This window comes from Pteronotus mesoamericanus, unplaced genomic scaffold (genome assembly GCF_021234165.1).
Source record: "Pteronotus mesoamericanus isolate MK-2021 breed Mesoamerican mustached bat unplaced genomic scaffold, CSHL_Meso_final scaffold_31, whole genome shotgun sequence".
NCBI lineage: Eukaryota > Metazoa > Chordata > Mammalia > Chiroptera > Mormoopidae > Pteronotus > Pteronotus mesoamericanus.
Window position 1 is genome coordinate 6,225,525 of NW_026555312.1, and position 23,548 is coordinate 6,249,072.

The following is a 23,548-nucleotide window of genomic DNA, read 5'->3' on the forward strand; positions in this document are numbered from 1 at the left end:
CATTCTGCATCACGTATAAAACAGTACTTTTAAATTAAGTTTGACCTGTAAGAAGTTCCCCAGTAATCTCATCTCTTGGTTTCAAACCCTTGAATGTGGGCTGGACCTAGTGATTTACTTACAATGAAGAAAATGACAAAAGTGATGGATTAGATTACCTGAGGGGACCGCTGGAGGAGCACAGCCTTCCGGAGACGATAACCTCCGGATCCCCGCAGGGCGTGTGGTGAATGCGCTAGCTCAGCCAGTTGGTCAGCGGCCCCCGCACCGCGGCCGCCCGCGATTGCGGAGCCCTGGAGCACCTACTACTTAATGACAACCTGCTGGCCGAGCTGCCCGCCCATGGTGCCTGCAGCCTGCGCAGCCCCACTTAGGCTCAACCTGGGTAGCAACTCTCTGGGCCAGGTGGCGCATTCCTGGCCTAGCTCGAGCTGCTCTACCTGAATCGCAGCTGCATCGCCTTCCAGAACCTTTCGGGCGTCCTCGCTCAGCACCCCGATGGCAACCACCTCCTCATGCTCACCTGGGCCGCCTTCCAGCCCAGCTTCTTCCTGGGCCGCCTTTTTCTCTTCCTCAGCCCGTGGCGCTGTGACTGTGGCCTGGAGTGGCTCCGGGACTGGATGGACAGCTCTGCTCTCGTCGCGGATGTGCTGTGTGCCTCCCCGGGCTCCGTGGCCGGCCTGGATATGGGCCAGGTGGCCTTTGGCCGCTCCTCCGATGGTCTCTGTGTGGACTCCGAGGAGCTGAACCTCACCGTGTCCATTCTAGGCCCGTCCCCAGAGCCAGCGGCCACCACCGTGAGCAAGTTCAGCAGCCCCCTCACCAAGCTGTTCCTCCGAGGGCCTCAATGGAGGAGGCTGCCAACACCACTGAGGGGGCCAGTCACGCTTCCGACAGCCTTCCCTCGGGCAGGGGTGGGGGCTGGGGGAGGGGCACATTACCGTTTCTCCTAAGCTCTCGTCTCCTTTTCTGCAAGGCCCTGCACGTAGTGTTTGTTCTGCAGACACACTGCCTCTGCAACACTGGGGTGGCCCAAATTGCCTTGGCCAACAGGGGAAATTTTACTTAATTGGGGTTGAAGGTGTTTGCGGGGGAGAGAACAGACGGAATGGGGGAGCAGGTGGTAAAAATTCCCATGGAAGGTGGAAGGAACAGTTTGCCTCCAGAGATGGTCCCAGGAAGAGGTCAACCCTGGGAAATGTCACGCCCGGGGTAGGGGTGGGGTATGTATTTCTGCTCAGTCACATGGGTTATCAATGGGAAAAGAGAAGCAAGAATGAACAAGGGCCCTCCTACAAGAAGGCTAGGAATTGGAAGCTACTAGCGCCTCAGGGCTCTACCTCCATCTGTTCTTCCCCACCTCCCACCCTCCATCTTCCAGGAAATGGGTTGCCTCAATTAGAGTCAGTCCATTGGCTAAGTACTAAGAACTGTGCCAGTTCTCAGGGAGGGGCAACCCATTAGGCCCAATCCCTGTTTTCTACCTCAATCCTCTTCCCTGGCCTGGGGACACTAGGGTCCAGGAATATGCTCAGCACAGGAGAGAAGGGGGATGGGAGGGGGACTTAGACCGAAGGGGGTGGTGGTGGTTTCTGGTGTCTGAGATGTAATAATAGAAGGCAGTTAAAACAGATCCATTTCGTTTACTCCACAATCATTCCCTGGGGTGGCCTTAGGCATTAAGGAACTCTGTGGCAGGGTAAGGAAAAAAGACGGGGAAGTGTCTGTGGACAAATACATTTGTAACATTTTAAGGTTAAAAAAAAAAGTTAACAGGTTTTTCTAGGGCAGGACTTTTCAGTCTTTCACAGGCAAACATCTTTTCTTAATGTTTGGTGGGAAGGGTCCAGAAGACACAGAAATGCAATGTTTGCAGGATGTCACTAATTCTAATTCTGTACACATCAAAATAAGCTGAAAATTTCAACTAAAAACTTAAAAAGCAAGTAGATAAGACATTACTTCTAGGGAAAGAAATCCAGATTTTAATTACCAAAAGTACATATACTGTAAGTCAGTGAAATATCTTCAAGTTGCTGAAGGAAAGTATTTGGAAACAGAGTTCTATAGTGCCCACTGATCATTTAAGATTGAGAAATAAAGACATTTTCAAACAGGACCTAAAAGTTTACTGCTCAAAGACCTTTGATAATTACTAAGCACATACTTAAGAAAGTGAACATAAAGGGAGTAGGATGCAAGAATCAATAATGAATAAAGAAATAGGGAAAACAGCTAAGTCAAAACAAGTAAAATATATTGTACAATATGAACCTTCTTAAAATAATGAATCAACACACATAAATCTTGTATGACATTTTATACATTTATTCATTGCTGAGGGATACACATTAAGGTGACTTTTCTGGTAGTGAAACTACCTAAAGCCATATCCTGATATATTTAGGGGATTTGGGCAAGTTTTGGTCTCTATAAAACATGACTTCCAACCTTACCTACTCGTGTCTCAACAGAAGTCATTCCTTTCTATCCAGAAAGCACAAGCTCTTGAAGAAAGTGTTTACACTGAATTTCTAAAGTTTATATATATAAACGTCATCATTCAATAAAAGCATATTTACAAACCAGGCAAAAAGGGCCTCTAAGCAGAATGCCCACCCTCACTTCCTCCTCTGACCTTACCCTACGGCTAGTTTCTTCATTAGTCTTCTAAAAATAGCACTTTGAAGCCCCATTTCCTTTCACATACCCCAACTCCTTTTCACCACAGCTATTATTAACAGATGTAGCTTTTTATTGCTCTGGTTCTTGTACAAATCTCCTCTCACCAAATATACTATTCGCCTCTAGAAAACAGAGTTTGTTCATTTCTGTGTCTATCTGCTAATACCTTGCACAGAGCCTGTCACATAGTAAGCATTTGATGTGTCTATTGAATGAATGCATGAATGGCTTGGATATTTAAAAATTATTCAAATTTATTTTCAAATTATATTCAGTTTAAGTTCAAATAATTCAAAACCATAATGTTTCAGGATGCTTTCAACTGCTGAGACAACTCAAATATTCTCACACTTCAATTAAATTCAGAAGTAAAATTTAAAACTATTATAAATATTAATGCTTTATATCTTGCCTGTATTTTATAGTGTACCACTATGCACACCAGTTGAATTATCTGGTAGCAAAAAGTTACATTACCTATTTTCAAAAATAAAACTGATGTATCCCATCACAAACTTTATAGGAAAATGACAAGCACAAGTTCTCATACACTATGAAGTTAACTTTAAAAAAATGGGTTTGGAATCATAAGTTGATATATTTGAGTATAAAAAACACAAATAGTTTAAATTCTCATTGAAAGAACTTTGAATTTTTCTAAATGTACAGTTGGCAGAAAGATGAACTGTCAGCCAATATACAATAAATATATCAATCACTTACATTCCCAAAGATTGAAAATGCTGGTTGGAAATATTAGAAAGAAAACCTTTTCTGAAAAGAGATATCATCAAACGAGGCTTAGACCTTTCATTGAGTAACTGAAAATCGAGATTCTATTTCAGTTACTACTTCGCTCTGGTAGGGAGAAGTCTGAAACATTCATTCAAATAGAATTATTTTATTTTCTATTTCACACATAACTGTTTTATCTTTTCTGAGAATGGAAAAAATTATTAGCTATTATTTGTGATCCAAGCTGTAGCATGGGTTATCCTTAAATGAATACTCTACTAGCTACTGGCACAAGAGGGCTTCAGAATTTATACCACATGAACATTTTTATAAGATACCTTGGTCCTTCTGGTGACTACAGTTTCTTGGATGAAAATTCAAGACATACTTATCACAGAACAAACTCCTAGTTACAGTACATTTTGTTAAAGTAAGGCTCCAGTGTATTTTGGAAATGTAATAATAAACTGCAGTTTTTTTTCATGTTTTACTGAAAAAAACAGTTATATAAATTCTATTTTGGTCCACTGGATATACATCTCCCCAGGAAACACCTGTCATAGACACTATTGATAACTTAGCTTTCAGCTTTAAGCAATTATTTGGTAGTATCACTGTTCTTTATTTTATGGCTTTTTAAACATTAAGTTCTTAAATATTTTAAAAGTATTCACTATTATCTGATAGCGCGCGTGCGCGCACACACACACACACACAGATGTGAACATCAGCTTGGAAAATTATAAAACCTTAATCAGTTTTTAAAAAAATGGCTATTCAATAACAGAAATTAAAAGTACAGAAGTGAAATAAACAAAAATTCATTTAAAAATTCCATACATGATCCCCTTCACAAAATGAATCTATAATCTTTGTCAGAAGTGGGCGGAAAGAACACAGAAAAGCTCCTTTTAAGGTTGTATACATTAGCAACATAAATTTTTTTCCCATTTTCAAAATAACCCTTCAAACAATCCATTTTTTTAAGTCCAGGGTTTAAGAAACAACAATAAATGTGATATTAAAATTCCTTCTTAAAACATCTTGACCAACTCACTGTATATAGGCTTAAATTAAAATGAGCATTTGTTTAGACTTACTTTAATGAAAAATGTTGTACATTTCCAAATAAAGTTAACTATATACACTTAATAACATTACTTACAATTAATATAAAGGCTATCAAAGGCTTTAGGAAGCTTGAAGTCTAAACAAATTTTAGCAGGTCTCTGATTTAACATAATTCTAATGATCAAATTATCTAACCACAAAACCTTATTTATGATAGAAAAAGTCTAGTGTATTCACTTTGAGTAACCACAGTTCTTTTCTGTAAGTTGAAAAAACTTGGGCAAATTAGTTTTATATATTTGTGTGTGTGTGTGTGTGTGTGTGTGTGTGTGTAGAAAAACCATATATTAAAATACATGGTTTAAAAGTTTTGATTGAGTTTTAAGAAATTTTTAAAGAACTTTTCAAATTTATAGAATTAAGGAGTCCTATATAGTATATATCGAAGGTCACAGATTATTTATTTGCTGTTTTCTGCTTCTTAAACTAATGAGGAATTACACCAAATGATGTATAGTCTCTTCTAGCTCTAAAGTTTTGATTATATTGTTTTGCTTTTAAATAATTAAGACCATATCTCAAACAAAGTTGTCTAAATAGACAATGCTGCCCATAAATTAAAGACTTTTTCACATCTCTTCTGGTGTTTAGTCCCTCGCAGTCACTTATTAGTGGGGAATAAATATCACATACTGAACAACTAATTCTTAATCCCTGTGTGCCCTCCTCTCTCCAGAACCCCTAGTGCCCAGCACATGGTAAGTGCTCAACACTGATTGGATATTCTTGAATGAATAGCAAAATATTAAGGATGAATCAAGAATTAAAAAGAATCTGAAGGTGGTAATAGTTGCTTTTATAAAACCCCCAAACAATCATTTCGAAGTTTGTAGTCTGCTTTTTTTAGATTTACTTTGGTTTGTCTTTCTATATAATAGCAAGAGAAAATATGGCACAAGAATACAAGGCTAAATCATTATAGGTAAATTACAAGCAAGGTTATTAAGTTACTAAGTAAACAGAAAAATTTGTTTCTATCCATGTATTGAAGAAATGAATTTTATTTACACTACTAGTAGATCTCAGCTACACCAGTTACTCTGAGATATAATCATCTTAACAGGAAAAATATCTTCCAGTATTTCAGTTTTAACAATTGTAGCCAAGTTGCTTAATTATACTATAGAGTAGGAAGCAATTAATTAATTTTTTGGAAATAAAAAATACGTATATACATTACCCTGATGCCTAGGCCAAAATATATCTAACAACACATTTTGATTTGTTAGTCATAAAAATAAAGGAAAAATATATTGCAAATTTCTTCGTAGATAATTTCAATTAGAAAACAATAGTTTAACGGAAACAATACAGAGGTTCATGTGAGTGAACTGACAGGGGGCAAGAGAAGTATTCAAAACTTGACAGATAACACATCAAAAATATAACTAAAGAATATCTGCCTCAACGACACTGTAGTAATTAATAGATTCTTACACATCTCAATTTTATCTAACATTCAAGGAAAATACAAGTCAGTAGGTTATGATCCTAAGTCATGGTTAAGAACCCCTTCTTTTAGCTTGTAAGATGTAGCCTTTGGATTTGATAATTCCTCTACTTTTCACAATGACTGAATAGCGCAGCAGCCACAGTGGCACCCACTCATGTGCTTGACTGCCAGGGATGCTTTCCTGAAGAGCTTCTTGGAAACTTGCTTCAGAAAGCAGCTCTTAAAAAAAGAAAAAACAACAACAACAAATAAAAACCCAGAGTTAATTTGAAAACAAAAGCATTTTACTATGGAGGTATAAGCATTTAAATACAACGAAACACCTCAAAACTGAATCTAAAATATGCTCATCTTTAATGTGTGCTGTGAAACCAAACCAGAATGTCAGAAAGATCCAGGCAGTTGTTCCAAAAGCATCTATACCTGTACCCCACTCTATTTAATTTACAACTTCTAGTAAATGGAGCCTGGACATTTGTATTTTTTTTTTTTAACATCTCCAGGTGATTCTAATTCTAGAAGATATAGGAAAGTACAATAGAAATAAGAAAAAAAAAAGTACCCATTATCCTGTCATCCACAGACCGACCATTTCTACTGCCATGTATTTTTTCCAACTTTTTTCCTATACCTATCTATCTCAGTATCTTAAAAACCAGAAATCATACTGTAGTTACAGCCTAATTTACTTATTTTTTCCACTTATATAAGTATTTCCCATGAAATTAAATATTTCATGAAAGCATCATTGTTAATAATTTTCCCAATATTACATTATATAAGTATCATAATTTATGAATTTCTTTATTGTTGGCCAAAAACTTAGGTTTTTCCCCTAATGTTTTGCTAATAAAAATAATGCTGTAATGAACATCCTTAAAATGCATGCCTGGCTATGGAATGACAAGGTCAGAGTACGTTTTGAAGACTAGAAAAATAACATGTTGCCAGTTGCTTCCCAGAAAGGCCATCCTTTACGCTTCACCCGCAGTTGCTGTTAGAGTGCCGATCTCACCCTATCCTCAGGAGCGCCAGCAATCATTTAAAGAATCTTTGCCAATGCAACGCTTATCTTTTCATTTGCATTACTTTGATGAAATCACTGTTTTCTAATTCCACATTCTGTCCAAGCTCTCAGCTACTGCTCTGACTTACCACTCCCCTCCTCACTTCCTCTTCATCAGCAACACTGGCTCCATAGCTATATCCAGGAACCCTCAGGCATATTCATACCTTGGGGGTTTTGCATCAGCTGCTCCCTCTTCCCTAACACTGTTTCCAGATACTCACAGGGCTCTCTCCTTTCTTGCAGGTCTGATTATCATCAACTTGGCAGGGAGGCCTCCCTGACCACCCTACCTAGAACAACAATCCCTTACCTGGGCACTCTTCTCCCTCAGACACCTTTTCTCCATAGCAGATATCATTATTTACCACATTTAACATTTATCTTAGTTTGCCTCTTCCCATTAGAAAATAAATTCCTTGAGGGTTGGGATTTGTCTGACTTGGTATATGTCTAGCACTTAGAAACAATGCCTGGCACATAGGAGGTTTTGAATTAATCAATCAATATGAAAAAATTCCACCAGGGTCAGAACCAAGCATACAATTAGGTATTAGGTGACCACCTATAAAACATGATTTGGGAGCACTAAAGGACCTGCTTGGCCCTAATGAACTGCTGTGATGTTTGAATAGCATCAATAATAAAGTCTCAGTAAGTGTTACCTATTATTCTGTGCCAGGCACTTTTCTGAGTACTTTACATGTATTAACTCACTGGATCCACATGTTAACCCTATGAGACAGGTGATATTATCCCTCTTTACAGGGGGACACCAAGGCAGAGAGGTTAGATAACTTAATCAAGATCACATAGCCAGTAAATGAGTTTTCTTAAATAGAATGTGAATGTCTCTTTGGAAAACTAACATTAACATGGATTTGTTTATCAGATAGTCTAACACAGAAAAGGATCCTGAGGGAAGAAGGCATAATACAGATTAGATTTAATGGGAATGGAGAAGGGGTAAAGCAAGTAAAGGGAAAGATCCTACTTCACAATTTTATCCTGACTGTAGTTAAACTGTTATCACAACGTCTAGGACGGAGTAATGGAAAATACCTACTTCCTGAGGAATAAGGATAGTTTAGAGCAGAGGTAGGGTTTTAGAGGACTTAAAAAAATTCTATCTTAGATGACAAGCACAATGAAATATCTCATAACTTGATGACTTAAACAAAACATTCAACAGTGTGGACAAAAAAGGGGCCCTGTAATAAACCTAACTAAAAGTAACCTCACAGGGTGAGCTGCGCGTGAATTAGCTGTACTGACATCCCAGGCATATAACTTCTTTAGTAAAAAGTCTATTTTTGCTTTAAGCAAGCCCTGTCCATTATATTTGTGCATCTAGGTTAACATCTTTGAAATGCCTCTTTTTCAGACCCTTGGGAGCCTAACCTTACCCTCAAGAGGGCACATAATCTTGTCAACTCACCTGTAATCCAATCCCCACCTCCCCTTTCTCCCACTTTCCTGTACCTTTCATCTGTTCCCTCCTTATTTCCAAATATCTTAGAGAAGCTGCAAACTGTCGTTCTCAGGAGTACTTAAGATCTTGCTCCCTGGCATTGTCATCAGTTTTCTCAAATAAACTTATAAAAGTTCTCTATAGGTCTGGACGTTTCTTATATCAACAACATAAAATTAGAAAACTATGCTATTCATTAACTCCTTAGAATCAGTAAACACAACAAATCTTTTCTGAGAAGAATTGCTTCATTTATAGATCAAAGTGTATGAAAACTCATTAATTGCATATGCAGGATTAACCTATAAATTCTAATTAAAGGGTTTAGAATTAAAATTATAACATCCAAGTGTTAAATTACATCAGTAAAACAAAAACATACAAAAAAAGATTAAATTCCTCATCTCATCTACATATGCACTATATTTTGCCATCAGTTATGTGATGTATTAGCACATAATCCACACATGCCAACATTTAGATAACTAGGAAACAAAACACTGGATGTATTATTCTTTTCCTATTTTCTTTCCTACTTGAAAAAGTATAGGGCTTTTTTTTTTCAAGATGGAGGTAAAGGCTCATTCATTAGCTACTGGTAACACCTGCTACTGGTCATAGTTACTGTTGGAGGAGCCCCTAACCCATAGTAAGCAGGTAAGTTGATAGACTATTACCAACATACAGAAAGTTAAAATTTAAAGTTTATATTACAGAATAAATTAGCAATAGCAATTCCTTGTTAGCTTTTCACTAAATGACTTTCAAAAAATGAATGTATACAGTATGTTGTACTACCTCTCTGAAATCAGAAGATTATGAATTCTGAAGATTATGTATGACACTATTTAGAATATATGAAATCAGAGAGGAAGTACAGCATAGTAGGGAAAGTCTCCAAATTCAGCCAGGACCTAGGTCCAAGTTCAGACTTTGCCCTATGCCATTTGAGTGGCCGTGGCTAGTTTCTTAAACTCTGAGGCCCTATTTCCTCATCCATAAAATGCCTAGTTTCTGTTGTTATAAAGATTACAGGTAATCTCTGAGGCATTTAGCATGATGCCTGGCTACTGAGGAACAAACTAAAATTCCTCCTCCTCTTCCTACAAAACAGTGAAAAATGAGAATGGGGCAGATGGCTAACATAATAGTATAAAGCAGTGGTTCCCCAACCTTATTGGCACCAGGGACCATTTTCATGGAAGATGTGGAAGGGGAGTGGCTTGCAGCAGACAGATGAGGGGGGAAGACAGTAGGCAGAGCTCAGGCGAGCTTCGTGGGTGGCCAGGTTCTTAACACACTGGTGCCAGTCTGCAGCTGGGGGCAGGGGTGGGGACCCCTGGTATAGTCTGAAGAGGTTACCCATAAGCATCCTAAAGATAAACTAAATCAAACCACTAACTTAATACTATCTTTTTAGATGAAAATAAAAACTGAATTTTTTCTCCAGGAATCATCTATAAAATATAGTTTCCTCCAATATGGAGATTTAAAACTTTCACAAGACATTTCTCACTTAAAACTATACCAAAAATACTGTTTCACAGAGTCTGTGTATTTACTAAGCAAAATGTCTCCTTCTCTCTGTATGAAACAGTGAAAAAATGGGAATGGAAAAGAGTAATTAACAGTATAAAGTGTAAACATTCTCTTCCCAGCTTTTCTAGTTCTATAAAAGTTGACAAAAAATTATTCCATAGAAGGTAGACAGCCATTCTCATTAAAAAAGTTTACGATTAGCACCGAACATGTATGTCCTGATATTTGTGATACTAAAATACCTATTCAATTACTAATCCTAAAATGCTTAAGTTTCAAATTAAATTTTATTTGCCTATTTTTCCAGATATTTATCCTCTTTAATTACTATAAATGGTTCTTTGGTGTAATCTTTGCTGTTCTTGAGAAGATTATATATGATACTATTTAGAATATCTTAAAAGATCTTTTCTGTGTTGCTTAATATTTATAAACCTCAACAGACCAATGTTCAGGAAATAATCCCTTCACTTTTCCCCCTTTGGTATGAAAACAAAACTAGAGCTCTCTGAAACTAAAACAAGGGCATATATGTTTTGAACTAACCATTGAGAATAGTTCTAGGTAACAGCACTGTACCTTTATCACTGTACACAATTAGAAATTCAATTTTAACAAGTAGCTTCTTGTAACCTAAACACTCATGATCAAATTCTATAAATAAGAATCTGTCTTACCTTTTGGATCATTATGAGTCAATAGCTGTATGTCAAATTGTTTAGCAAATGCAGTCAAATCGGGTGGCATCACACAGCAGGAGGCAAGATTAACTTGGTTACTATTTGGTTTTACCTACAAGTGAAAAAAAAAATCATGGTATCTCCACTAACTTAAGAACTACTAAAAGCAGATAGTAATACAAGGACTCAATTTTAGAAAATATGAAATATCACATTCTATATTGCTTAAAGTTTAATAAATACTTTTACATTAATAAATTTACATTTAACAAATAATTTTACATTAATATATTTATTAATGTATGCTTTTCTAACTCCTGTTAGTAGTAACAGGGAATGAAAAAATAGCTCTAGGAGGGGAAAAGTTAATATAGTACTACACTATTAAAGAGTGTCCTGCTAGCCCGAGCCAGTGTGGCTCAGTGGGTTGGAGCATCATCCTGAAAACCGAAAGGTATGGGTTCGATTCCTGGTCAGAGCACATGCCTAGGCTGTGGTTTCAGTTCCCAGCTGGGCACATATGAGAGACAACCAATTGATGTTTCTCTCCCTCTCTTCCCTTTCTATATAATCAGTAAGCATGTGCTTGGGTGAGGTTAAAAAAAAAAAGTACCCTGCTAGAACCTTCAACCTAATACATTTGCTTCAACAGAAACTTGATTCTAAGTGTGATGGTTCTAACTACAGAGGGAATATGCTTTAAATGTAGAGGATCAAATACAGATGATAAGTACATTTAACATTAAAGTATAAAATATGATTATTAATCAGACACATTTTGAAAAAAAGAGAGGAATTAGATAATTTCTAATAGCTCCTCTGATTAATTTATAGGTACATTCTGGATCATCCAAGTCTCGCCAGCAGGATCTTGGCCACATTCCAGCTACCACCAAGTCAAAGGGAGAAGGGACAACACTTTCTCTAGGGTCTTCCTGTCCATAAGAAACTGAAAGTTCTGGAAAGGACGAGGCTGGGGATAAAGTATAAGGAATAAAGAGAGATACAGAGAGTAAAGGTAAAACACTAGTAAGCAACCTCTCTAATAATTTGTATGTTACTAGGTCACATAGTGGTGGGGATTAATTTATGATGCCCACTCCATTATCAAGTTTAATGAACTAAGTCTTATTTATCTTTAAATAACAATCAGCAAAATATTTGTTATAGATGGATATCCCCTTACTTAGGAAATTAGAACCATGGCCTATTAAAATGTAAAGAAAAATGTAATATTTTTATGACATAAGTAAAACTGAAGGAAACAGACACAACTTGTTTGGCTATCAGTGCTTCAATATACATTTTCTAGTGTTTTTGTCACTCACTGTAAATTAAATCAATAATAAGTTCAATTAGACATATATTTGGAAAAAACAAAATCCAATGCTGTATATAAAGCCTCCCTCAAAACTTCCACATTTGGAATAGTCACCCCACAGTGAGTGCCCACTATGTGCATGATGCTCAAAAGTGTACAGCAAAGACAGTAAAAGACAGGCCTCCCCAGAGCGCTCGCGACCCAGCCATCCTTTACCTGGGCCCACTGATACAGCTGTTCCAACTGTGTTTTGTCTAGATCAGAGGTACCTATAGCAACAATCTTTTTACTCTGAACTAAGTTTTCTAATTCCTCCCAATAAGGCTGCAAATGCTCCAAGGAAAGATTAACTCCATCTTCAGTAGGAGGTGAAGCAATAATCACAGAATCCAGCTGTGCGACTCCAAGGACTGAACAGGCTGATGTGAAGGAAAACACAAAGAGGAGAAATGTTTGTTACATAATAAAAACAAGTATTTCTAATGCCCTTCCAGCATCTCACTGAATTCTGTCTATATAGTCACTAATTTTCTATGTAGCAGGTTATTTTACCCAGTTTCATAGTTTACCTGTTACTAAGAATATTTCCATCTTTTAAAAAAGTGTTAAGTATCCCTTCATCCACTTGGTCTATGTGGCAGGCAAGTGGGTTTCTTTGACCTTCCTCTTCTTGGGGAACCCACAGCTTCTTTAGGTTCCTCTTTCTGGGGGAACAGGCCTCCTTGTTTCCTAGGTCCCAGGATCTTTAGGTGGCTTCCTTATTTTCATCACATTGTCTTCTCTATTTCTACTAGTATCTCATATAGATGATCACAAGAATTCTGACCTAATATTCTACAATTGGTAGGCATAACACAAAATTAGCTGGAGACTCTGAAAAGCTGAATGAATGGCCTTAATCTATATCTATGGAGGTTGATAATTTCTTATAAAAATAATTTAAGAGTTTATTTTAATGATTATTCATTCAACAGTTATATGAAAGAACTAATTATTTAAGTATTCAAAATATATAAATACTGGAAGAATGTTTTAAGAGAAAAAAAATACTGAATAATTATTAATAATTCCAAAATAACTTAAACCAAGTACTGCAAATAGAAAAAATCCTTTGCTTGCTTGTTGTGGTTGTGTTGATATTTCATCCAGTGTTAAAAGGGCTAAGAATACAATTAAGGAGAATTCCTACCTCCAAACATACAATAAACATTTAATTATGCTACATCTTTTACATTCCTCTTATATATCAAAATAAGACCCTATGTAAGTTAATATGACTCTATAGAAGCCTTAGGAAATTAGGCCAAAACTTTAAAAGGTAAAATTGGAATAAGCTCACTTTCTTTCTTATGTGGACCTTGATATTAGATATAACTAATACACCCACACTAATTTAAAGTCCACTGTAAAAAGTTAATATTTTGCTTACCCATGTCAACTGCATTTCTAGTTGCTGATGAAGAGTTTGTTCCTACAATGAACAGTTTTGCTGGGTAACAAAGAAAACAAAACTGATTACCACATTTGGGTAATGTTCTACTATATTGTATTAACACTGCTAATATTCAGATGACAGATAATCCTGAATGAATTATATTTTCTTTCCTAGTCACATAATTTTATAGTTTTCATTTTAAGACACAGAAGTTTATTTCCATTGTAATTTTAAAATTATATGCTAGTTGCCAACAAATACGTCTGTCAAAACAAAAAAGCAATTATTAATTACCCATTTGTTAGAAGGCAAGTTCAGATAAATACAGAAACTTACTACTCAAGAGGTACATTTTATAAATTAAATATTAATGGACCATATTATTTATTTTCTCCAATAAACTAAAAAATCTATATATAGACTAAATTAAAATTGCTCATAAAGAGAAAACTGGGGAAAAAAAAGCGACAACCCACGATCCCACTTTCTTAATATAATCATTAACAAAAAAATTTAGACCATCTAGTTCTTGATCATATGAAACAGGGTCTAACACTGTTTCTATTTCTATTTGGTTTATAATCATGTAATATTTTTTATATCTCTATGCAGTATTTAGTTTTCTTAATTTTTTATCATAATAGTAATGTATTCACTCTAGAAGTGAGGAAAACCTACAAATGAGTAGAAAGAGCCCTTAAAAAAAAAAAATACCAATTGTCTCACCACCAGTACTTGTCAGTACTTTTGTCTCACAAAAGCAAGTACTATTTAAACTTTTCTGTTCTCTGTACTTTTAATGAATAATTTTACCTGCTCATTTAAAAAAACTTTTTTTATTGAATTCATTGGAATGACATTAATAAAATTATATAGGTTTCAAGTGTACAATTCTATAATATAGAATTTGTATATTGTATTATATATTCACTACCCTAAGTCAAGTCTTCTTCCATCACCACTTAACCCCCCAACTCTCATTTTTAATAGTTGAACATTATTCTGTAACTTTGATAGGGTATAATTTACTAAACGATTTCCTGCTTTTTGAACGTTATGATTAATTTTAGGTTTCTGTTATCACATATAATGCTAACATAAACGTCTTGGTAACTTTTTGTTCCACATGATGCTGAAGGATTTCCAAAGGACAAATTGTCAGAAATGAGATTATGAGTCAAAAAATATAATCTTTTTTGTATTGTTCTGTTTTATCTATCTCCTAAGTTTTACCAGACCACTGAAAGTTAAGAGCTGTTCTCCTGACAATATAGAATGTCATAAAAATAAATGTTTCTAAATATATATATTTGCTAATTCAGTAGGTACAATATACACCTACCCAGGGCCACATTAATTGGCATTTTTTTATTCAGCTTTAACCAGCAAAATTTTGAATAGTTTTCTAAATTTATAAGATTATGGTTTTGGCTTGATTTCAACTTAACTTTACATGTCTGTATTTACTTTATGTAAATTCACTGTTCAAAAATATAAATTTACTCAAATAGATAAACGGAATAGTGGGAAAGCAGGAAGAGAGAAAATTCAAAAGGGGAATGGAAGAAAACAGGTTAATGAAATATCCGCTATAAAGTATCTGGCATTCAACAGACACAATAAATTTTCCTTGTACATTTCTTTTATTTCTCCTTTCCTTTCTACTGCTAGATAATCTTCCTAAAACATTGCTTTCCTCATGTTACTTCTCCTTTTAAAAGCCAGCATAGTTCTTCTGCCGGGTGAGTCAATCTTTACCATTTTGGTCTCACCTGAGCTCCCATTATACTCTAAAAATCCTCCCACCACAACCCCTCTGGCCTTGAATTTGTGACATTTGAAATGGCCTTCTCTCTCTGAAAGAGGCATTTTTAGGTAAGTAGAGAGAGAGGAAAGCTCTTCATACGGGAAATTTTGATCTTATCAAGCTCTCTGGGAGCTGAGGACAACCTGTAAGAGCTCCAAGATGACTCTAAACCATGATGAACTGCAATCAACCACAGAGAAAATGTTGCTTTTACTTCCTTTTCAACACAAATAGTAATGTGAAATTAATAGAAAGAAATGGGTTTTGGAGTCAGGCACACCTGGATAGACTCCTGGTTCAACCATTTACTGACTGTATGACAACTTTCAAGTTATTTAATGGTGGAACAGGGACAGACCTACCTTACAGAGTTGTTTTGAGACTTACAAGAAATATAATTTAAAAAATGCCAAGTACAGTGCCTGGTACAAAGTAAGACTCAAAAAATGATAGTTATGATTGAGTCAAAAGACAATGTCCTATCTCATCATGTATGTCCATCCCTCAACCTCCAAATAGTAACAACCACAACACAATCCCAAATGGTACTAAATAACTGCTAACTAGCACTTTACTTTGTGCCAAGCACTGTGGTGCTTCTTTTGTAATTTCATCTAACAAACGAGTCTGTGAAACAGATGCATCCCCATTTTATAAAGAAACTGAGTCTGAGAGATTAAACAACTTGTTAGCCCAAGATTATACCAGTATCTGGAATTTCATAAGCTTTTTTTCAAACTTTTAATCACTGTGCCATGCTGACAATGAGCTGAGTGTAAGAACTGTGAACCTTTTAACTTTTTCATACCTTGAGTTTGGCATAATCTCTTGAAGGTAGTCACTTGACACATTTGTTGAATGGGTATAATATGTATTTTATTTCTCTTTAGGCAACTTGTTGCCCACACTTCTTTCTATACTGCCAGGCTACCTCAGCCATTGTTTGGCAGTGTCCCACCAGGAACAGAGGGCTCATGCCTGCTTTGGGTAGACAATAAAGGGAAGTTCTTAAGACTTCCCTTTATTCTTTCCATTTCCTCCACCTTAATTTTCCCACTGCTCTAAAGTCCAAAATATAAATTAATAAAAACAGTTGTGGCCCTGGCCAGTGAGGCTCAGTTGGTTGGAGCATTGTCCTGTAACCAAAAGGCTGCAGGTTCGATTACCGGTCAGGGCACATACCTAGGTTGCGGGTTCCATTCCCAGTCTGGGCGTCTATGTTCCCAGGTCCGTTCCGGTCTGGGTGTGTATGAGGGGCAACCATTCAATGCTTCTCTCTCTCCCTTCCTCTCTTTCTAAAAGCAATGAAAACAATGTGCTCAGGTGAGGATTAAAAAACAAAACAAAAAAACTGCTTGTGAAGAAGAGTAAGGTAAAGTTTTACTGTGACCCCACTTAAGTAGCCAACACTGACCTCTTACAACTCCCTCTAAGAGCTGACATTAAAATTATGTTCAGAGAATCTTCATATGCCCCAAATTTAGTGACTGAATCATTCATTACCAGAAGCAAAGAGAGGCTTACTCCCATGCCTGACAAAACTTCAGTAATACTTCTACTGTATGAAACCATGAATTAGAAAACTGGACTTTACCAGAAACTTTCATTTCTTCTCTTTCATCAGGATTTATCTTTTCTACTGCATGAGATACAGTACATTCCAAGACATCTGGAAACTCCTGTAACAAACATATGATGTTTATAATAAATACAAAATGTTTCAAATTAGTTACATATTTTCTACAGGGCACCCCAAAAATAACAGGGTTGTTTACTGAGGTCTGGTAAAGAATGGGCTTCAGAAGGCTTGTAAGGCCCTGAAATACAGGTAAGAGAGAGAGAGAGAGAGAGAGAGAGAGAGCGAAAACAGAGACTTTGAGAGATGAGAGAGTGTGTGTGTGTGTGTGTGTGTGTGTGTGTGTCTCTCAATTTCCTATTTCCTGTGTGTGTGTGTGTCTCTCTCTCTCAATTTCCTGTGTGTGTGTGTGTGTGTGTGTGTGTGTGTGTGTGTGTGTGTCTCTCTCTCTCTCTCTCTCTCTCAATTTCCTGGGAAACAGTGAGTCATTTTGATCAGGTACTCGGAGGGATGCACGATGTAAAAAAACAAATAAAAGTGGAGGGCGGGAGGCCTGTAAGGAGTTAGAACCACTAGTACAGTCGATAATTTTACTTAGGGAAAAAACCAATGAAAAACAGTATTATCTCTTCTGGGTAATGACATGTTAAAAACTTTCTACATTAATCGCACACATTTTAAACCAAAAGATTTTTTCTGAGTGCAATAGAAAAATAAAAGTAAAAGTCATTCCAATGCAAAATGAGTAACTTATGAGAAAATAAAATTTAGCACATACTAATCAGAAACATATTAACTCACATTTACAAGATTAAAACAAAGTAAACAGTGCAGTCTTTCTCACAATTCTTGAGCATATTACAATACCTGGTGCAGTGTTTACTAGTCATGCATAAATAGAGGAAATGGTCATTTCAGGAACCAACACATGTCTAGGGCTATAGAGTTATAAAACCTGCAGTATGCCCAGGGGAACAAATATGTCCAGCACACATCCTACTCCATTCTTTTAATATAATCTACATAATCTGTTATGTGCTTTTGGCTGAATTGGCTCCTGAAGAGTAGTTTACAGACAGGTGTTCTGTATATTCACATTTATGATGATAGCCATATATTGACATTGAATGCAACGCAGTTCCTTACTGTTTCAGCAGAAACTGACATTTTAGAAATTATTTCTAGTGACTATATTATTGGGGTGATATCCTAGCAAAGCAATTTACCAACCAAAACTGTTTAATAATAGTTATTCTTTTATCAGGCTAACTATAAACTGGAACAAAATACATTGTGAGGAAACTGGTAGGAATTAAGCAGAGAATCCTAGTATCTTGTCTAGTTGAAGGGTTGACTACACAATCTAGATTTTCTGTTTCATGCTTAAGCCTGCTGAGTCAGACTGCTATCTCAGCATTATCAGCCACAGGGAGTTAATTTTATGCTAATTGCCTATTTCACTTCCCTATCAAAACCAAGGAAATTAATTTCCTGCTTACTTCACTTCCCTTTGGATTACATGATTTCTTGACCCATATTTTACTCACCCTGACCAAATCAGGGCTGATTTGGGAACTCCACTCATTCAAGGTCTTTTGGATACAATCTCGAAGCTGCAAAAAGAATGCATTTTGAAACTGTTAAACTCTATACACTTTTCTGTACTTCTATAAGAATGTGTCAGTTTGATAAGGAGGGAAAAGATATCAATAGGAAATACCATACAAACCAAAATTTTAGTTCTACAAGGTTTTCTTCAACAAAAATAAACCTGTATTTATTTTTATTCTCCTTTTAATTCTCAAATATTGATGACCTAAACCAGTAATCTAATTATTTTTAAAGTGTTTTATACCAATAAAAATTTAAGCAAACTTTTGAGGCATAAAAACATCCATAAAGAACAAAAAAAATTCAAGTATAAAGTTTATAATGGAGAAACAGGAGTTCAAGTCCAGACAGCCTGATTAGAATTAGTATTAACCACTAAGTTATATTCCTCAAAGACAAACAAATGATTCTCTAAATGTGACCAGAGGAACTCCTACATCAGATTTATGGTATTTATTAAAAATTCAAATTCCTGAGCCCCATAATAGACCTGCTTAATCACTGCATAAAGGCAGAACTTTATTTAACAAGCATCCCAGGCATTTGCCATGTACTGTAAAGTCTGAAAACCACGCTACAGTCTTATTGTACAGAAGTCAATGTGCATGCCAAACATCTGTTATTTCCTAACCCCTGGGTGCACCTACAATCTATCTTCAATGTTTTCTTATATAAACAAATAAAATTCTTATACGAACATTACATTTGTTATAAATTCATTCAAGTGTTTATATTTTTTTTTATCTCTTATGTCAGTATATTTCAAAGTTATTTGATAGTGGTCCAAAGTAAGATAAACATTCACACAGTGAGGACTTCATACATATAACAAAAATTTACCAAATAGTATGTTCACTACATGACAAGTATACTCTGATGGATTCTCTTAATTAGAAAAAATGTGCTGCTCTATAACTAACTAAATTGATTTATGGCTACAAATGGTCAACAGTAGCAGTTTGAAATCAATGCCTTATAAATATCCAAGGACACAGTGCTCTGCATTCTGTAAACAATCAATGAAAAATCAAATGAGTAATTAGAAGCAAGTCCCTGAATTGCAAAAGCGCTTTCATAATAGCAACAATAGACTAAACTTCTGAACTATCTGATCTATGACCACTTATGATAAAAATGGGTATAAGCACTTTATTGCTTATACTTTAATACTGATAATTACAAGGGACAACTAGTTTATCGATTGAACAGCTCAGACTCACCTATGTTAAGATTTACAATCCACAACAATAACCTACATGAATTTAATTTGCAAGGTCTATATCTTAACAGAAAGTACATTTATAATCAAATTTAAGTCTGTAGATAAAAATTAGTTGATATCATCATTCCAGACATAACTACAAGTTAATATTCTTTTAAAAATTGGTAAAAGCTGAAGAAGCAGCAAGATGGACTGGAATTTAACAATTCTATCAGTAGCCCTTAGGCTCAAATCATGGGAGAATTTGATGAAATTTTCTTTTGAAAGGATAGCTCATTTGCATCCTTAAGGCTTTCCTGGTTTTTGAGTAGTCTCCTAGAAACCATTTCTTTAATCTTGGATTCCGAAAAATTTCAGTATAAATTATAGAACAGTCCAAATTTACTGACCATATCACAAACTTAGTAATTTTTAATCTTTCATGTTATCTGTATTGATTGAACATTAACCTTGTACTTTTTTGTTCTTTGCCTTCTTCATTCTTAACACACACAATCACAGAAGATAAGTATCATCATAACATAGTGTATCATTAAATCTGCAGTTGTGTAAGAGTTTTAAAAATAGCACATGATTCAACTGGTCAACTACAATTACAACAAAGAACTAGGCAAAACAGTCCTGTAATGGTGCATTTAAAAAAACAAAATCTGATTTCATAAAATTCCAGTGTAACCAAACATCTGGGCAGAGATCACAGAATAAAAACAAACAAGGAAGTAGAACTAGAAGAAAACTTTTAGAAAAGTCAATTAAACTCTCTACTCAATATGCAAATCTTCTCAAGAATGACTAATTTATTCAGTTTCTTTATTCAAGGAGCTTAAATTGTTTCAGTAGCATATCCCAATTTGAAGCCCTGGTTATTACAAAGTTTTGTTTTTTTTTAACATGGAAATAAAACACGCATATTTTCCCTACAATATGCTGCCATTATCTCAGGTGTTCTTAAAATATTTTCTAATTTCTTTAGTTTTTTCTCTCTTATGCTGCACCTCCCAAAAACCAGACAACCCAGATTTAGTCTTTTGAAAGATGTTTTTAAAAATGTGGGACGTCGCCCTGGTTGGTGAGTCAATCCACTGAGTGCCAGCTTGTGAACCAAAGGGTCACGGGTTGGATTCCTGGTCAGCGCACATGCCTGGGTTGCAGGCCAAGTCCCTAGTTAAGGGCACATGGGAGGCAACCACACATCGAGGTTTCTCTCCCTCTCTTTCTCCCTCCCTTCCCATCTCTAAAAATAAATAAATAAAATCTTAAAAAAAAAAAAGTGGGATGTGACTCATACTGCATTAAGAAATAAAAGTTTTTAAAAATTAAAATGGGATAGGAAAAACTCAGAATATACAGTATATAATAAGGGATAGTGTCTTTTCATGAAACCATGTATCTTTATATTATATTGTTATGCAAGATAAATGTATTTCTTACTGGGCTTGCAGTAAAAATACTGAAAACCACTACTTTAGAATGTGTTATAGTGAGATAAGAGAAAATTTCACCCAATATTATCAATATACATGCAATATGGTGTACTGAATCAGAAAAACTGGAGGAAATTAAAGGTCTGAAACTAAATATAGAAATATTTTATCTTTGGGGGAAATAGTCCAAGTGGGTTGGCTTGAACAAAACAAGACATACAGACTGAGCTGTAACCTGGACACAGAAGATGGTACAGGATTCTGATTCCTATTAAAGTTACAACCAAGAATTCTTATTGGGTTAGGTACTCACTCCAAGCACCAGGCCTGGGCACAGGTCTAGCGCATACTCAGAGGGATGCCACGTGCTGCTGTATAATCATCGATACATGAAGAACAGAAACTACCTAGGAACACAGCTGATAAAATCATGTTATATAACTTAGCACTTTTTTTTCTTTTAATCAAGATTTGTTTTATCTGTATGATGTTAGATGTGTACCAGACTTAGCAGAGTGATCACTTCGTAAGTTACATAAATGTCTAATCACTATGTTGTAGACCTAAAACTAATACAATATTGTATATCAACTGCAATTGAAACATAAAAAATTATTTAAAAAATAGCTTTCTGCTTGAACCAGAAAAATAAGGGAGATAAAAATGCCTCTATGGTGAACCCTTCCACATATATTTTAATACAACGACCTGCTGATGAAGACATTATCCAACTTTACAGGGTCAGAGTAACCTTCCAAAAGTCATGGAGCTCCTAAATTGAAGTTTTATTTACTGTGATTTTTTAAATACTAAAACTGTCCCATACAATCAACATGCCTCCGCAATTGTGCAGCGTTAACGACTGTACGCTCAGGAATGACCAGCTAGATAACGAGTGTATGATTCCATATTAACCTCTGCCACTTTCATACTAGTGATTAGTCTTTAGGCAAGTAAACTAAGATTAATCTTTGGCAAGAAAAATATACGAGTATACTTTGTTTCAAGGCCGAACGTGAATGCTTAGTCATTTGCCTCCCAACAGAGAAACTATTGTCAACATCCTAAAAGCCAAAGGGATTACTACCACTACTGCTACTTAATCTGAATTTTTCAAAAACTAATCTCTAAACTATTTTTCACGTGGACTCACTGAGGGAAGGGGGCGGGACCGAGCGATGTACTGGCCTTCTCTGACCCTGTAGCCAGGGAGAGGGATCTGACACGTTTGAGAGTTTGGATATCAGCCATAAGCACGAATGGAGACGTCACTCGGTGTGAAGTTGCACCTGCCAAGTTTTTAAAGACTCGTTGCCCCCAACAGCAGCTTTGGGTACGAGGTCGCGCGGACAGCGGCCGCAGCCTCCTCCCGCAGGCGGAGCCCAGGTGCGCGCCAAGCCCGCCCGCCCGCCCTTGCCTTTGGGAGCCGTCCGGCCCGGCGCGGCGCGGCCCGGCCCGGCCCGACCCGCGGCCTGGCTCGGGAGCGCCGCGTCTCCGCGGGCCACGTTCGTCTGTCCTCACCTCCTCGCTGTGTGTGGACGGGCACTTCTTCCGCAGGCGGCCCCAGTTCAGCAGGTTCCCTGTCTGCAGGTGCAGGGTGCGGGCCCGCGCCAGGAGCGCTCTCGCCGCGCGGCTGTCCGTGCCCATGGTAGCGGCCGACGGAGGGGACCAGGCGGTGATGGGGCAGCAGGCGGGGAAGAAGGCGCTCCCGCAGATAGAGTGCCCGAGGCCGAAAAGCTGGGCGCGAGGCTGCCCCAACCCCGCGCGGCGGGACCTCGGCCTGCGCTCGGGCCCGAGGGAGGCCGGGCAGCGGTAGCGGAGCGGTGGCCCAGGAAGGACGCGTTAGTGGCTGCGGCTTCTGGCACTGCGGCCGCCGCAGGAGAGTTGACTCCCAAATGAGGGAGCCGTTTCCTGGAAGACAATGACTAAGCAGAAATAGCGGCGTGAAAGTGCTTCGTAACCGTTACCCTTCCAGCGGCGAAGCCTGGTGGGGCGGGGCGGCAAGTAAGCTGCCAGACGCGAGCCCACGAAGAACCGGCCTTCGGCCTGAGGCGGGCGGGGCACGGGGAGACGGGAGGGCGCGCGGGGCGCGCGGGGCGCGTGGGGCGGGGCGGGGCGGGGCGGGGCAGGGCGGGGCCGGCGCTCAGCAGCGCTCCCCCTGTCGGTCAGAGGACCGCGGGAAGGCTAGCGCCACCTCCACTTAGAGCCTCTAGCTGCTCTCGGGGTCTCGCCACCGCACCCCGCACCCCGTCAATGGGCAATCACACTAGTGAGTTCCTACACACCTCTTAAAAAAAAACAGCATCAGTGTCTTCCAAGGCTTTGAAATACTAGCTGGTTTTAGTTCTCATAAACAGGTGTAAATGCACAGGCGCCTCTTCTCCTTTGCTTT

The 23,548-nt window shown here is 37.4% G+C and overlaps 1 protein-coding gene across 1 annotated transcript; it reads right to left on the minus strand.

Annotated features, from left to right (window-relative positions):
* Window positions 1-2,307: 2,307 nt before the first annotated feature.
* GCLM (glutamate-cysteine ligase modifier subunit) lies at window positions 2,308-23,199 on the minus strand. The gene is made up of 7 exons (XM_054592161.1): window positions 22,678-23,199; window positions 18,447-18,512; window positions 16,918-17,002; window positions 13,511-13,570; window positions 12,298-12,500; window positions 10,758-10,872; window positions 2,308-6,223 (listed from the first exon to the last, which is right to left on the minus strand). The coding sequence occupies exons 1-7, from the start codon at window positions 22,801-22,803 to the stop codon at window positions 6,054-6,056; spliced, it is 825 nt and encodes a 274-aa protein (XP_054448136.1). The 5' UTR covers window positions 22,804-23,199; the 3' UTR covers window positions 2,308-6,053.
* Window positions 23,200-23,548: the final 349 nt, after the last annotated feature.

What these genes read in the sequence shown, in the direction of transcription:
- GCLM (XM_054592161.1), bottom strand. Translation starts at nt 22,803, where the DNA reads ATGGGCACGGACAGCCGCGCGGCGAGAGCGCTCCTGGCGCGGGCCCGC. An exon ending in TCAGCCCTGATTTGGTCAGG is followed by an intron (nt 17,003 to 18,446) that starts GTGAGTAAAATA and finishes TGTTTGTTACAG; the next exon opens with GAGTTTCCAGATGTCTTGGA. An exon ending in GACTCATAATGATCCAAAAG is followed by an intron (nt 6,224 to 10,757) that starts GTAAGACAGATT and finishes TCTTTTTTTAAG; the next exon opens with AGCTGCTTTCTGAAGCAAGT.